The sequence below is a fragment of the Metarhizium brunneum genome, chromosome 1 (genome assembly GCF_013426205.1).
Source record: "Metarhizium brunneum chromosome 1, complete sequence".
In the NCBI taxonomy this organism is placed as follows: Eukaryota; Fungi; Ascomycota; class Sordariomycetes; order Hypocreales; family Clavicipitaceae; genus Metarhizium; species Metarhizium brunneum.
Genome location: NC_089422.1, coordinates 4,176,127 through 4,190,192, shown reverse-complemented (window position 1 = coordinate 4,190,192; position 14,066 = coordinate 4,176,127). Strand labels below are relative to the sequence as shown.

At 52.3% G+C, this 14,066-nt stretch overlaps 4 protein-coding genes across 4 annotated transcripts; 2 read left to right on the top strand and 2 right to left on the bottom strand.

The window, feature by feature from the left end:
• Nucleotides 1–1,232: 1,232 nt before the first annotated feature.
• Nucleotides 1,233–2,683, top strand: dus2 (tRNA-dihydrouridine(20) synthase; the record flags this gene model as incomplete). Its single annotated transcript, XM_014693774.1, has 2 exons — nucleotides 1,233–1,506; nucleotides 1,584–2,683. 2 exons carry the CDS (start codon nucleotides 1,233–1,235, stop codon nucleotides 2,681–2,683), a joined length of 1,374 nt encoding a protein of 457 aa, XP_014549260.1.
• A 389-nt stretch (nucleotides 2,684–3,072) lies between these two features.
• On the bottom strand, nucleotides 3,073–3,963 carry MIC26 (MICOS subunit; the record flags this gene model as incomplete). The annotated part of the gene is made up of 3 exons (XM_014693775.1): nucleotides 3,073–3,723; nucleotides 3,791–3,877; nucleotides 3,937–3,963. 3 exons carry the CDS (start codon nucleotides 3,961–3,963, stop codon nucleotides 3,073–3,075), a joined length of 765 nt encoding a protein of 254 aa, XP_014549261.1.
• A 1,454-nt stretch (nucleotides 3,964–5,417) lies between these two features.
• On the top strand, nucleotides 5,418–7,865 carry OCT1 (Mitochondrial intermediate peptidase; the record flags this gene model as incomplete). The annotated part of the gene is made up of 1 exon (XM_014693776.1): nucleotides 5,418–7,865. The coding sequence occupies one exon, from the start codon at nucleotides 5,418–5,420 to the stop codon at nucleotides 7,863–7,865; it is 2,448 nt and encodes an 815-aa protein (XP_014549262.1).
• Nucleotides 7,866–8,506: 641 nt separating this feature from the next.
• Nucleotides 8,507–10,662, bottom strand: G6M90_00g012600 (uncharacterized protein; the record flags this gene model as incomplete). The annotated part of the gene is made up of 2 exons (XM_014693777.1): nucleotides 8,507–10,045; nucleotides 10,105–10,662. The coding sequence occupies 2 exons, from the start codon at nucleotides 10,660–10,662 to the stop codon at nucleotides 8,507–8,509; spliced, it is 2,097 nt and encodes a 698-aa protein (XP_014549263.1).
• Between the last annotated feature and the right edge of the window lie 3,404 nt (nucleotides 10,663–14,066).

The window sequence follows — 14,066 nt, the reverse complement described above, 5'->3', positions numbered from 1 at the left end:
GTAGTCGATGTCTCATTCCAAAAACTGGGGCCGTAAATAAATAGCATTGCTCGGCCTCGTATTGAGTTGACTTCAATTGCCGCCAGAATTCAGTGACAAGCGAGCTTTCAAGCCAGGTTGAAATATTTACACGGACAGCCAAGAGTACATACGTATACTTATCAAACCACATTCAGGTCGACATTACTCTTAATGTACTATTTTAGGATTTAATAACCCTTACAAACAGTTATCCAGGAGCTTTACAGTGGCGAGGACTCACAAGAGGTTACGTTACAGCGTCTGAATAGTAGAAGAGGCGGAGGTATCGGAGAGCAAGACAATGAGGGTGGACTCTTGGGGGACGCGGACGAGGGCAGACCTCGCTGATATACGTTATGTGTGGCCATTTCGAGTTTTCGGAGCGAGTCACTGGCAATAAGTGCATGTAGGTTTGAGCTGTAATATGTAAAGCTTCAATGTTGCTTCCACGAAGTCGGTGGCTAATGGATATCACGAGATAGCGTTAGTTGGCGTGCCGCGATCAATCACTAATCTTATTAGCGTGTCTGGCGCGTCACGATGCGCGTACAGACGGTGTATTATTTGGTCCCTTGCTGTTTTTTTCTTTTTCTTTTGGATTGGTACAGTACTACAGCCTAACTGTGAGGGACAATGCGAGGGTCTACGATGAAGGCACAAGAGCTCATCATGATGCAACTTGACAAGTGTGTGTTGCAAGAGAGTTAGTAAAAGAGAAAAAACTTGATCATGATAAAGAGGAAAGAGCTACGTAGCTAGAAGGAGCCGGTGTAGCAACAATGATATGGTGCCTCACACGTGACTATGTGAGCACTAACACTAAAACGCTGTATTTCCAGATGTCATACTCGTATTATCATTTGTCATGAAAATAAAACAAGAAACACTTGGTATATCGGTGTATCCTTCTTGGTGGGTAAATATATTCTGTCACAGACCGTACAACCTACAAGGTGCCTACTTACCTAGGTAGGTAGGTAGGTACTTAAGTAGGTACTTAGCCAGGAAAAGCAACACTTCATCTCCGTACTTATGTACTTACATAGGACTCCGTATTCCGTACGGAGTACTCCGTACTTCGTTTACTCTGGGTCCTGCCTTCGGCGTCTGGCCCCACCGTACGTCGCAGCCAGCAAATTTCGATTGACCCACAGCTCATGGAAAGTGCTTGTCGATAAGAGAGCCCTGCTTAGTAACCGCTGATATCCGCAATGGATCGTGGATGCTTCACTTTGGCCCGTTTTGGCGATGCGACAAGTCCAAAACCTCTTGTCCTCTCCGGCCACACTAGACATGTAGATTTGCCTCCTTGGGGCATGGTTCTTACGCTTCTGAGGAGAATGATGGCTGCTGAAGTCAAGAAAGTCCCCATTCCCCGCCGGGGAGTTGATTATCGAGGGAAGATTGTCCTTGCGCCGATGGTGCGCTCGGGCGAATTACCATCGAGGCTGCTGGCGCTTCACTATGGAGCGGATCTCGTCTGGGGTAAGCATGGTTGCCGCTGATCAAATTACAAGTACTGCGGCAAGAAAAGAAGAAGAATCTAACATGGAGTTTCCCAGGCCCGGAAACCATTGATCGCGCCATGATTGGGACGACTCGACGATTCAACCAAGACACAAGGACTATCGAATGGACCCGAATGTCCTCCCAGGGCCACAAGGAACCACCACCAGATGCCAAGGAAAGCATAATTTACAGAGTCTTCCCGGAAAAAGAAGCAAACAAACTCATCTTTCAAATTGGCACCGCCGACCCCGACCGCGCTGTCCAAGCCGCCCGCCTCGTCGCTGCAGACGTCGCAGGCATCGATGTCAACGCGGGTTGCCCCAAGCCCTTCAGCACCAGCGGCGGCATGGGTGCAGCCCTCCTACGGACGCCAGATAAACTCGTTGCGATCCTTGAGGCCCTGGTCAAAAATATCACACCCGAGTTCGACATCGGCATCAGCGTCAAGATCCGTATCCTCGAGACACCCGCCGACACGGAAGCCCTCGTCAGACGACTCGTCGCCACTGGCATCACCGGCTTGACTGTTCACTGCCGAACTACTCCCATGAGACCCAGGGAGCGTGCTATTCGCGACCAACTGCGCATGGTCGTAAATATATGCCACGAAGCAGGCATCGCGTGCATTATGAACGGTGATGTTGAAAACCGCGACCAGGGAATTAAGCTGGCAGAGGAGTATGGCGCCGATGGAGCCATGATCGCCGTTGCTGCTGAAAAGAACCCCAGCTGTTTTCGGAGCGAGGCAGACGGCGGCCTGTTGGGTTGGGAGCCCGTCGTGGAGCAGTACATCAAGTACGCCATGGAAATCAGCAATCGATTCAGCAATACCAAGTATCTCCTGGCGCAAATGATTCCCGGAAAGGCAAAACCCTACAAGACTGTGCAGCAGTCCAAGTCCTACACAGAAGTTTGCAATGCTTTGGGGCTCGAGCACCTCCTCGAGAAGGCGCAGGATTGCGATGTGCAGAGGGGGCTGGACAAGCCAAAGGAGAAGCTGACAAAAAAGGCCAGGAAAAATGCTAGTGCTTTGGCTGCGGGCGGGCAAATGGTTGAGGCGAGAGCGCAGAGCCACCATCGCAAAACGCTGTCTGAGCGAAATGTCGGTTCCAAGGCTGCACCTGAGCCGGCACCCGTTGCAACTGCGGTTTAACGCTGCTTAAATGAGGAACATGGACTAATCGTGTCGCGGTTACGCGGCACAGCATCACTGGAGTTTGGGGGTTGGATTCAAGGCGGCATACGGGGCGGTCTGCTTTGCGCATAGGAACAGCGTCATTCATTGTTTGAGGACTTGAAGGAGGGAATATTCAATTTCCTTCAAATGGGCATATATACCTAGATAGAAGTAGATCTCGCAAATTCATGACTGAAGTCGGTGTAGAAGACAATCAAACATCATCATCACCATTGCGAATGTCGTTGTGTGAATGCGTAGAAACAAAGCAAATTTCAGTGTTTGTTCAAGTCACCTCTTCTCTATTTTGATGGTACAAGTCGGTGGTAGCGGTCTCCATCAGTCCACCTTTTATTTACCCGTGTCTATTTTCCTTGCTTCACCCAGCCCTCTACTGCTTCCCTGGCGTCCGTGACCTTGTCATCCACATACTGTACACCGACCTGACTATGTACTTTTGCAAAGCTAATGCCCCTCCTAAGACCCTCACGAATATTGACATGCGTCTCCGCGACAGCCGGGAATCGTTGCTCATACTTCCACGACAAATCAGAGATATTCCTCATGGTCACGGGCAAGACTGTCCATCCGGCGCCAACACCAAACGCCAGCGGCACGGTGCTCCTCAGCAAGATGTTGCGGTTGCGCGTGAGGATGCTGCCGGCCATGGCTGCGACCAGCACGTAGATGGTGCCGGGCATGAGCTTCTCGCCGGACTCGCGGGAGGGTGCGAGCGAGGCAATCGTGTTGGTGAAGGACTGCTCGAGGTTGAAGGCAGAGTCCATGGTCTCGTTGACCTTGTTTTCGGTGCAGACGGCGAAGCGATACAGGGCCATGCGGGCTTTGCCGATGTGGACGGCGAGGCGGTCCGTCGGCGAGGGGCCTCGTGGCTTCTTTTCCTTCTTGGGCTCTTCTTCGGCGGGAGGCTTTGAGAATTGGAGAGCCTTGATGGGGGCGGCTGGGGCGGGTGCGTCATTTGCGGACGGGGCGTCGAGGTCGTCGTAGATTGGTTTCTTCTGTTGTTCAATTAGTCTTTCGAGCTCTCTCTTCGGCGACTAGATAGTGCGTTGATGCTCTACGGACCTTGTCCACAGGTCCTTCGGCCAGGACAGTCGCAGGGGCGAAAGCCAATCCACCGAGCGCGATTGTGGCCAACGGCGCTAGGGAGCGCTGGAAGCAATTGTTAGCAACCTTGGTCGGTGACTGGGAAGGTCTTGAAGCGTTCTCACCCGTTGCATCAGCACTCTTGCAGCCATTGTCTGTTCAATTGGCCAACCGTCAAGCGGTGTTCAGAGTTGTCGTCAGATGCGGCTATGCTTTGTCGAAACGGCCCGTAGCGGAGCACTTTCCTGGATCCTCCGAGGACTGGCACGTGACTAGGAAAGACGTCACTTCCGCTCCCGGAAGGAAAGCTTCAACCCAGGGAGAGCGGATGCAGGTCTTCAGATGGCATGCCGCCTATTGACAGGCGCGGCAAATTGAATTCAAACGAACCAGATGATGAAAATACTATTGATGCCGCATACAGAGACATATCCGAAAATGATGTCTAGTACAGCATGATACGCTAGGCGGATGGGCGGGTGAGCTCACTTGAGCTGAGGTCAACTGGTCCAATAAAGCAAGCATTCCTCAAAAGGATAATTCAACCTGCATAGCATAATTCATTCAGTTACTAAAGGGGCCAACAATGAAGATTCTGCCTCGTGCATAAATGGCTAGCAGATGATCTGCGCCACAGAAAGAATACATACATATGTATGCCTCAATTCGCGCTGGATAAATTGCAACCCTGGTTGGTCTTTAGCCAGGACATGCATGCCTGGCCGTGGTCAGCGGCCGGTTGGTGCATGTGGTGGATTGTGGTGGATTTCTACGCCCATGAAATTCCCAAAACGACGTTGCCGAGAGCGATCGCTGGCCAGCAGGCGGGAGTTGTGTCGGTAAGTCGGCGAGAGTTTGCTCCATCAAATATTGTCAAATTAATTTGCAACGATTATAGTAGAAATAATACATCAATTAGAATACTGCGCATCATTTGCCCTCTATGTCTCCCATGCATCCATTCGACAGCTTACCATGGCATATGTATCTCACGTGAAAACCCGTGGCTCCCGGTCACACATCTCGACCCGGCCGGCTGAACGGACGGCGCCGCCCCGTCTCGGCGCAACCGGACATGTCAACTGGTCAGACCAGGTGGCCAGGCTGCTCGGCGTTGGTGTTGGACAGCACATGCAGCCCTTGAAGCACTCATGTGCTCCCTCGAGCAGGGCGAAAGTGGGTCCCGATGCACCTAAATGCGCCCGTCGTGCGCTATATTTCTCCCCCCACCCCTTCCTCCCCGAGAGCCACCACTGCAGAGGCACTGCAGAGGCACTGCAGCCAGTACTGTTGCGTGCATTAACCGAAAGTTGGCGACCGGGGGGGCGTCATTACCGCAAAACTCCGTACAACTTTGCTGTTCTACTATCCCCAGAACGGGAGTCGTCGATTCGTCTTTCACTTCTCTTCTCTTCTCTTCTCTTTTCTGCTCTTCTCTTCTGTACTCTTTTCATTCCAATTGCACGCCCGTTCCTTCTTTATCCCCTCTCCAAAGTCTTTCTTGTACTTACATACTAGCCCACGTTTCACAACACCGTCTCGCATGCCTTCGACTCGAATTCCTTGACGACGCTGTTCCCCTGGTCAAGTCACTCGTTGTCCCAACATGCTCAACTCCAGTAGCCATCGTCTCTGGATCTGCACCAGATGCGTCCGTCGCGTGACCTGGCCGGGGACGACGGCGACGTCGATACTTCAACAGCGGCGATGGGAGACCACAGCTGCCGCAGAGGCTACACGTTCCTCAGCCCCTTCGGACCACCATGTCAGTTCTCGACATGACGACGCCGTCCTTCGCGATCTTTTCGATGCTCCGTCCGGTGGCCTGTCGTTTCCAAGCTTCAGTCTAAAGAAGAGTCAGGGCCTTTTCAAGAATCGATACCTTACAAGCCCCGACGGATTCTTTGTATTTGCCCAAAAGAACCTCGAGAAAGCTACACGTCTTGTGCAAAGAGTTCTCAGCGCCTCAACAACCGAGGATTACCAGGGGGTAGTCAAAGACCTAGATCGGTTGAGTGACTTGCTTTGTCGAGTCCTCGACATGTCCGACTTTGTACGCACGACACATCCCGATGTTCGCTTTCAACAGGCTGCGGCAGGTGCCTGGTCCATGGTGTACCAATATATGAATCAATTAAATACCATGACGGGTCTGAATGATCAACTTGGTAAGGCGCTTTCGTGCCCTGAAGTTACCTCTGCCTGGTCAGATGAGGAGAAAACCGTTGCCGAACTGCTCAAGCTGGACTTTATGAAGTCGGCCGTCAACTTGCCCAAGAGGGCAAGGGATCGGTTCGTTGAGCTTTCATCTCGCATCAGCGACGTTGGCTCTGCCTTTGTACAAGGCATGGAGCCCGAGATCAAAGAAGTCATGTTGCCATCACATAGATTTTACGGTCTGTATCCTGGTCTGGCCGCCACCCTCAAGATTCGGTCTCAGATATCCATTGCAACGACGGGTCCTGAATCCGCTGCTGCTCTTCAGAGTGTGTACGACGAAGAAACGCGCAAGGAGATCTACCTGGCGCAACGCACGGCATCTCACTGCACCATTGAACGCCTGGAGTCGATGCTGAAGCTTCGCGCAGAATTGGCCGAGCTCGCAGGGTTCGAAAGCCATGGGCACATGGCCCTCAAGGACAGAATGATGGCCAAGTCGCCGGCCTCGGTTATGAAATTCCTCCTCGCTTTGCGCAACCACAACGCCCCCATCGTTCAGCAAGAACTTCTTGAACTGACGGAAAAGAAAAGGGAACGTCTTGCCATGCCTGAAGTGGACCTGCAGGCTTGGGATAGAGACTTCTACATGGAGAAAGTACGGGCGGAGATGCGCTCTCGCGTCCGTCACGAAGACCAACTAACAGCTTTCTTTTCTGTGGGCACCGTCATGCAAGGTCTGTCACGACTCTTTGATCGGCTCTATGGGGTACGCTTCGTCCCGCGCGAAGCCTTGCCCGGAGAAGTGTGGCATCCAGACGTCAAACGATTAGACGTCATGTCGGACGACGGAGAACAGCTCGCCGTTTTATACTGCGACCTGTTCTATCGTCCCCAAAAGTCTCCCAACCCAGCACACTTCACAGTCAGATGTTCTCGTGAGATCCTCGCCGACGAACTCAACGAAGCAACTGAAGACATGGTCTCGGCGACACCCATCTTTGACACCCCCGAATCCGCTGCCAACGACGGTATGGAAACATCCCAACGTGACGGCAAACTCAACCAACTACCCACCATTGCTCTGGTCTGCGATTTCCCCAAGAACAATTCGGCCCGTGAGCCCGCCTTCCTATCATATTACTCTGTAGAAACACTCTTCCACGAAATGGGCCACGCCATTCACTCCATTCTCGCACGGACATCGTTCCAAAACGTCTCGGGAACCCGGTGCGCCACCGACTTCGCCGAACTGCCATCCACCCTCATGGAACATTTCGCAGCTGATCCCACAGTCCTCTCCCTCTTCGCCCGCCACTGGAAGACGGACCGCCCCCTCTCGTACGACCTTGTCCAGGAGCGCATCACCCTCTCTAAACGCTTTGAAGGAATCGACACGGAGCACCAAATCATTCTTGCAATGCTCGACCAAGCCTACCACTCTCCCCAAGTGAAAAGCCTCTCGTTTGACTCAACCCGCATCTTCCACGAAATCCAGCACACATTTGCCCACGGGCCCAAAGACCCCCCCGGAACAAGCTGGCAAGGCTTCTTTGGCCACTTGCACTCGTACGGAAGCACGTACTACAGCTACCTCTTTGACCGGGTTCTTGCAGAGCGTGTGTGGCGGGTTGTTTTCAAAGGCGGCGATGACCAAGCCGCCATAAGTAGGGAGAACGGCGAGCGCCTGAAGCAGAAATTGTTAAAATGGGGCGGGGGTCGAGATCCCTGGAGATGTCTGTCAGACACATTGAATGATGAGAGGCTGGCTGCTGGCGATGAGGAGTCGATGGCTCTGGTGGGTAGCTGGGGTATAAAGGATCACCATCAAATTTCGTACAGAAATGCAGATTCCCCCCGGAGCGCACGTGTCGCAATCCGTAATTCCGTCTCCTGATGAGAATGCATCGGTTTTTGGAAGGTTGAAACACACGTCTCATTGAATTGGTTTGAGGCATTCAGTATCAGCCGATACCAGCACGCTGACCGGGGGGAGGGGAATCGGGTCTTTGCCTTTCAAACCCGACATTGTGAGAAGAAGGCTCTCACTTGACAGACATGTCCAGGGTCCAAATAGTTCAAAAGCTCGTCCTTTCTTATACGTAGGACCATAATCGTGCTACGTTCCGGAGTTTATTGCAGTATATTAATGTGTACTTGTCAATAGGCGAGCTTCATCTTGCCACAGACACTACACGAGGCGGAATCATGACATTGATGCCCTCATGCCGTCTTCCATGGTATGATATGATGCATTATCTGATCGTGGGGCAACGAAGCACACACCCGCATGCAGAACCTATGAAGTCATTCAGTTACGAATACAATTCAGCTTGATCAAATTTCGAGTTCAAAATCATTCATATTCTCATAAACATCTTGCCATGCTACTATCTTACAGGGGTATATTAGTTCTCCATATCCGCCTTGATCTTCCATCTCCTTCATCATTCAATAAACATGCAATTCCGACCGCTCTTTGCTCGTCAAAACAAACCACCCAGGAAAACAAGAAGAAAACTTCATAATTGTTCCAACTTATACAGCTTTCGTAGCAACTTGCGGCATCGTTGTCAACGGCTGCTTCATAGTCAGATGTGACAGAGATAATTTCCTGCCGTTTGACAACATGGGGTCATTCTCGTTGCCGTACATGTCAAAACTGCTTTTGCTAGTCTCAACAGGCGTGACGAACGATTCCGTATACTCCTTATCCGATCCATCTTCTGCCGTCGTTCCAGAATCTTCCATGCCTAAACTGGTAAACCCAAATCTAGGAGCTGCAAAATGTCGCCGCTCATCGTCCTCATCATCATAATCAAAAACCGACACCTCACCAAGGGACCTGTCAAGTGACGGGGACTCACTTTGATCTGCGTTGGTGTATACCATGCTTTTGCTCATAACCTGGATTTGACGTCCCAAACTTCTCACCTGGGCTTCAAGAGCCTCACGTGCTGAACGCTCCGTTTCAAAGAGAGCCATCAGGTTTGTGTAATGCTCAAATGTGAGTGATCCATGACGACTCTTTGATGTGGCATCTAACCCGCGTGGTGCCGCCAAAAAGTTCGGGCGAGCCTCTCCATCGACCGGTGACAGAATTGTGGCGCGGGGAGTTGAGTCGCTGATGTCCCCAAATGTCATTTTGGACGCATCAGAATGTCGAGTAGATGGTCGGCTCGTGCTCTGCCGATGCTCATCCGCAAGGGAAAAGTCACCAGGTTGTATTCTCATCGAATGTATGATATGGTCGGGAGTCTGAAGCTGCGCTTGTCGCGGTCCCCCCGACGAACGCAATTGTGTAGTAGACGGCTGACGCAGGGCCGGAATACTTTGTCCAAGTTGAAGAACAATACTCTCCAGTCGGCTCATGCGTGTCTCGAGGCTACCAACTCTGCTGTCTAGGCTGAGACGCTCAGAAGCTCCTGCAGGCTCCGTCGTTTTAGTAGAAGTTGGCGTCTGTACCTCCTTTGCCTCGGCTGCTTCCATCAAAACAGTCTGCTCGGGTGTTACGACGCGTTGCTCGGCGGAAGAGGTGAACTCGTCAGTGTCACCCGAGAGCAGCTGCCTGATTTCTTCGTCTGCCGTTGTGGACGTTGGCGACATAAACGGAGCGGCATAGCTCTCCCTCCAGTACCGAATTTCGGCACTACGACGTCGAACGACTCCTTGCGATGCAAGTTCAAGACTGGGCATAACTGACAGACTCCTCGAACGGCGCTTCAGGCCATGGGCCTCACTTGAAATTGCACGTCCAATCTCACTAGGATCATCACCAAGGCCAGCCATTCGAGTTCCTCGGTCTTGAGAACTGGCAGGTCGGGGGGACAGTCCTGTAAGCTTTGATCCGCCAGCCCATCGAGGACTGGCCAGGTGCGTCGAGGGCTCAAAGGCGGCAACATTCTTGTCAGACATTCTGACATCTGCACTGATGGAGTTTCGGACACTCGTAATGGCCATGACATCCTCAGGGCCAATCGAGTGAGAACGGAGAGCGCGATCGAATTCGGTAATGGGCATCGAGAAGGACCGTTTTGGTTCGATGCTCATTTGGTTTGATCGCTCCCATGTCGGATCCTGGTGCCGCCACATTAGCTTACTCCCAGGCGTATGAACTTGGCAGGAAATGAACATACGCTTCTATGCTGCTTATTAGATAAAAGGGTAGAAGCATCAGAGGCTTTCCAATCAGGCAGGCCGGCCTTTTCATTGGTCTCTGATTTCTTCTTCCGACCGAATAGTTTGCCTAATGCTGACCTGATAGTGGACTTTTTCCGCTGAGGTTTGCTGTTCTTGCTAGCCTTGCTGTCTCTGCCGTCTGCTTGATCTGATATCCGCGTAAATCGGTCATGTTGGCTGACAGAAGACCCTCGCAAGGTGGATGCCCGTCGTGGAGCTGATAATGGGTGCTGCCGCTGGTGTGCAATCAATGGGTCTATATTTCCAGCGGAAACAGCTCTAAAATGAGAGGCTTTATAACTCCGGTTACTGCTGGGCTCTGGCGGTATCAAATGGGAGTCACTTGAAGCTTCGTCGGCGTTTCTAGCTACCGTGGCTGTCTGGTCTCGCATGGGGAACTCCTCATCCATAGGATCAGGGATAGGAATTGGTCCAGAGATGTGACCTCGGATAGACTTGGATGATGCAGCTCGAGGCTTTTGGCCATTGCCACCAGTAGCAGGTTTCCACGGCATGGTGTAGGAAAGGAAAAACTGTGCCGGTGACCCAAGGGATGACCAGCAAAGGCGAAGAGAAGAGATGGGAGTAGACAAATTCCTGGGGCGCCTGCCTGTAAGAATAGGACGTAGATGGAACGCGGAAATTCAGGGCCTGGCAATTAATCGGTTGTCGAGAGGAAGAGAAGACCAAACAGGCAGCTCTATGTTCAGCCGACAATCAATGGGGAGTTCCTACCTCACCATGCCACATGGTACAAAGGATACCCAAGGGTCTTGATGAGGGCAAACGCGGACAAGACGAGCAGACAAACCCGAGGGGCAGAAGCGAACAAACGAGCGCAAGAATAAAGAGTTCAAAAGGCGGGCAGTCGAGGAATGCTGGTCAAAGGGAAGGAAAGAATCTACACCAGGCGAGCAACGAGTCGTGGCGTCATGATTGAAAAGCGAGCATGAATGACAGACACGGCAGGGCAGGGCATCTGGTGATGCGCCTCTGGTGGGCTCTGGCCCCCTGCGCGACTCTTGGTTGTTGTCGTTGTTGTCGTGGTCGTGGTCGCGGCCAGGGTATGTTCGTGATGGTGTTGCTGGTCCCGGGTCGAACCAACGGCCAAAACAAACCAACGAGTCAACCAGAGGCTACTATCCAAAGGGAAAAGGAGAATGAATGGTGCAGAACGAAGCTCGCCAGTCATGCGCCTAGTGGTTCCTTAAGTATATGGGCTATGCCACCGGATGAATTACAGTCGAGGGGCACAATGGCCATTGGACAAGGCACGCTGAAGAAGGGAAAGAGTGAAACATGGCTGCCACGTCTCCAGGCACGACAGGCATGTTGAGATGCAGACGAGGACTGCTTGACACGCCAGGCCATGCCGAGCCATACCAAATGGCATGAAGGCCGTGGGCCTGCAGGAGTCGCATAGTACTAAGCACGTTGATGCGTACATACAGGCAACTCGATAACAACACATGAAATAGGCGTTGCACCAAGGAGGTGTGCGGACTTGAGTGGGCTTGGGCTGGAAGTCATGGCTGCATGGCCATCATGAGCGTGCCAGAACAGCCAAGAATGGGTCAACGACGAATCAAGGACGGCGAAAGTGGAGGTAAATGAGGCAAAACTTGGAGGATAGCCCGAGTGTCAAGTGTCTCGACTAGCAATAGTCGCTGGCTGGCGCGCCGAGCTATGAAGTCACCAAGGCCGTATCGAGCGGATTGCAACCATGGGCGGAGAGCAAGCGAGTGGGGTCGACAGACGGTCAATCAGGCGCATCGATTCCCGGTCGTTTCTGGCGTCTTGGGCTGACAGGGGAGGAAGACGTTTAGAGGTTGGAGACGGTGGGTGGCTTGCGCCAGGTACCAGTGTACCAGTGTACCACAGTCTGGTCCAGCAGGACATGAGTCGGAGGGGCTCCCCTCAGCCGGCGCCAATCTTCAATGTCGACGATGATGTCCGTGGTGGATGGTAGATACTTGTGGTAGACGACGCGCGAGTCGGAAATGTTGTCATGCTGGAGAGAAATGCAGCGACAGAGTTGATTAACACACTTGACTTGACTTGTTCTTGCACGCGGCCATTGGGGCCAAGAGTGCACAGGGCACACCCCAGGGCATCAACACGGCCATTGCTCCTTCTTCCTCTTGGGGGCCACCCAGCTGTCATCTTTCTGTGTCTCTTCCTCCTCTGTTTACTACTACTCCCGTCCCGGATCAATTGTTGGTCTGCAGCGTGCACCAGGTTTATTCTTACACGTCAGAAAAGAAAAACCACACACATGCACGTCTTCCTCAAACGGTCTACTGCGTCGAACGTGCAGGCGATACCCCTCGAATGTGCATTCCACGGACGTTGCAGACGAGGCTCTGTCTCTCCGTCGTGCGAGATCGAGGGACCGTCTTACCGAAGGGGGCATCAGACCCACAAACAGTGCGTGAGTCCCTCTCGTTACTCCGTACTTGCCACGGGAATCAATCACCCAGCAATGCCTCCAGCCACTGTGCAAGACAGAGCACAAGAAGCCTCATGGTGAAAAATGTCGACCCGGAGGTGCACAACATTGCAGATCCTCCGATCGCCATGTCTCAGTCATCATGACCAAACGCGCTCACTCTGCCATCAACAAAATGCAGGTCTCTCCGTCGCGCAAAGGAGCCCACTACGTCCCGAATTTTCCAAATTCCCTTCAACGGGCATCACCCTTGCAGTGTTCCCCATTCCATCCCCCAGGGTCTCCCGTGAGCCGGTCACTGGTGACATCCCCCCGTCGTTCGCCAACAATGACGAACACCTTGCTCCGTACAATACCCCGTAAAGATACCCGGCATCAAAGGGGACCACAAAGACATGCTGTACCAACCAAGTACCACATCATCGACCAAAAAAGCATAAAAATGAAAGAATCTTCCGGGTTTACATGCATACAAACAATGGCGGTGGCGCAAAATATCCCGGGCTGGGACCTCTTCTCCCGCCTCACATAATAATATCTAGGAAGTATACTGGACGATCTGTGGCATTACGGAAACCGACATACGTGTCCATACACGTGCATTGATTGATTACCCATCGGCGTCTTTGCATTGAGCAAAGCCTCCCTTGTCCCCTTGTTCGCCCGGGCTCTCCGAGGCTGACCTTTGGTTCAGAGGTTAATACTGGTAGTCGTTACTGACGCCAAGTCTGACGGGCACCCCCATTCACTCACCTCTCAGCTGTCTGCCTGGAGGCCTTGCGCAGCTGGTCCATCTGATAGGGCACAGGCTGCGTTGCGGATGGATTTGTTTTGGCGCGGCGTCCGGGGCCGTTCGAGATGTGTGCCTATGGTATGTTGTTGGGTCACATTTCGGGTGGGCTATCTCACATCCCAAGTTGCTTGTTATTATGTATTACTGCCGAGAGGAATTCGCAACATAATCATAACTCGACGGCCAGGCTGGTCGGTCCGGAGGTCCATGCTCACCATCCTGGCGCAGTCAGTCCCATGATTGGGTGCCTCACATGCCGTCGCGAATAGCGCATCTTGTCTCTCTATTGTATCAGACATTGTATCTCGCATGGTTCATGGCCTCGCACCAGCTCGGCGCCCCTAGTCATGTCCTCGACGGATATGCATATGTACATTGTACAACACACAGCACAGTACAGATAGGCGAATGTCACGCAAACCCACCAATCGGCCTTGACTTTTGTTCAGGTACACAGGGACACCCTGGCCATGACTATTTATTCACCCATCATTTATGACTTATAACCGAAAAGATTGCCAGTCAGACATCAAATTGATGTACAACGCAAAGCACACAGCTTGACATGGCGTGAGAAATGCATCGTTGTGCCCAAATTTCCACCAACCACCCAATGGAATATACGTCCAGTTTACGATTCGTAAGCTGCCTGGACGTCTCGTTTGCCAACACCACCC